At 66.1% G+C, this 1627-nt stretch overlaps 1 protein-coding gene across 1 annotated transcript; it reads left to right on the top strand.

Moving 5' to 3' along the window:
- Window positions 1-60: 60 nt before the first annotated feature.
- AURANDRAFT_68503 (hypothetical protein) lies at window positions 61-1317 on the top strand (the record flags this gene model as incomplete). Its single annotated transcript, XM_009044196.1, has 1 exon — window positions 61-1317. One exon carries the CDS (start codon window positions 61-63, stop codon window positions 1315-1317), a length of 1257 nt encoding a protein of 418 aa, XP_009042444.1.
- Window positions 1318-1627: the final 310 nt, after the last annotated feature.

The raw sequence follows: 1627 nt of genomic DNA, 5'->3' as shown, positions 1-1627 counted from the left end.
TGGGACGGCAAGGACGTCGCCGAGGCGCCCGTGCTCGAGACCTGCGACAAGAGCGGGCCCATGGTCTACGAGTCCATCGCCGCGAAGCAGGACGTGAGCGTCGGGACCGTGGTCTTCACGTACGACGTGTTGTGGCGCGCGTCGAACGTCAAGTGGGCGTCGCGCTGGGACATTTATCTGTCCATGGACAACCAGGTGAGCGACAAGGTCCACTGGTTCTCCATCATCAACTCCTTGCTGATCGTGCTCTTCCTGTCCGTCATGGTCGCCATGATCCTGGTGCGGAACCTCCACCGCGACATCGTCCGCTACAACCGGACGCTGACCGACGAGGAGAAGGCCGAGGACCGCGAGGAGAGCGGCTGGAAGCTGGTCCACGCCGACGTCTTCCGCCCGCCGGCGTCCTGCCCCATGCTCTTCTGCGTCGCCTGCGGCACGGGCGTCCAGGTGCTCCTGTGCACGACGATCTGCATCGTCTTCGCGGCGGCTGGCTTCCTGAGCCCCGCGAACCGCGGGTCGCTGGCGACGGCCGTGCTCGTGCTCTTCGTCATGATGGGCGCGCCGGCGGGCTACACGGCGGCGACGCTCTACAAGACCTTCAAGGGCCGGCTCTGGCAGAAGTGCACGCTGTACACGGCGTTCGCGTACCCCGGCGTGTGCTTCGTCACGTTCCTCTCCTTCGACGGCATGCTCTACAGCTACGGGTCTACCGGCGCCGTGCCGCTGCTGTCCCTGCTCAGCCTGCTCGCGCTGTGGTTCGGCGTGTCCGTGCCCCTCGTCTTCCTGGGCGCGTACCTCGGGTTCAAGCGCGAGCCGCTGTCGTACCCCGTGATCACGTCGAACATCCCGCGCGAGGTGCCCGCGCCCCAGCCCTGGTACCTGAGCCTGGGCTTCACGACGCTCGTGGGGGGCATCCTGCCCTTCGGGGCCTGCTTCGTGGAGCTCTTCTTCATCCTGAGCTCCATGTGGATGGACCAGTACTACTACGTCTTCGGCTTCACCGCGCTCGTCTTCGTGATCCTGATCGTCACGTGCTGCGAGATCACCATCGTGCTCTGCTACTTCCAGCTCTGCTCCGAGAACTACCACTGGTGGTGGCGCGCCTTCCTCACCTCCGGGAGCACCGCGCTCTACGTGCTGCTCTACAGCTGCGTCTACTTCGGGCGCTTGGCGGCGGACGAGTGGTTCACCTACGTGCTCTACTTCGGCTACATGATCCTGATTTCGTTGGGGCTCTTCGCGCTGACGGGCGCCTGCGGCTTCTTCGCCTGCCTCTGGTTCACGAAGAAGATCTACGCGTCCATCAAGGTCGACTAGCGGACCCCGACGCGCCGATCCCCCCCCTCCCTCCCCTCCCCGGAACCGGAAAAAAAAACGACCGCGGCGACGCCGCGCGCGCCCCGGGCGCCGACGGGGCACCCAGCCCGAACCTAATAACGCCCTCTCAAGACTCGTAAGGAGCGCCCTTGAAGGCAAGTTGAAACTGCAAGTTGAGCAGCGGGCCGCCTCGAAAACCTCAGAGCTCGACGCGCGCCGCGCGCCGACGCGTCGCAGCGATGCGCGCCGTCCTTCTCTGCATGGTCGTCGCGGCGGTGCCGGCGCTCGTCGCGCCGGCGCGCCGCGTCGT

The sequence above is a fragment of the Aureococcus anophagefferens genome (assembly GCF_000186865.1).
Source record: "Aureococcus anophagefferens unplaced genomic scaffold AURANscaffold_178, whole genome shotgun sequence".
Lineage (NCBI taxonomy): Eukaryota > Pelagophyceae > Pelagomonadales > Pelagomonadaceae > Aureococcus > Aureococcus anophagefferens.
The sequence above is the reverse complement of the archived record's forward strand: the minus strand, read 5'-3'. Positions and strand labels throughout refer to the sequence as shown.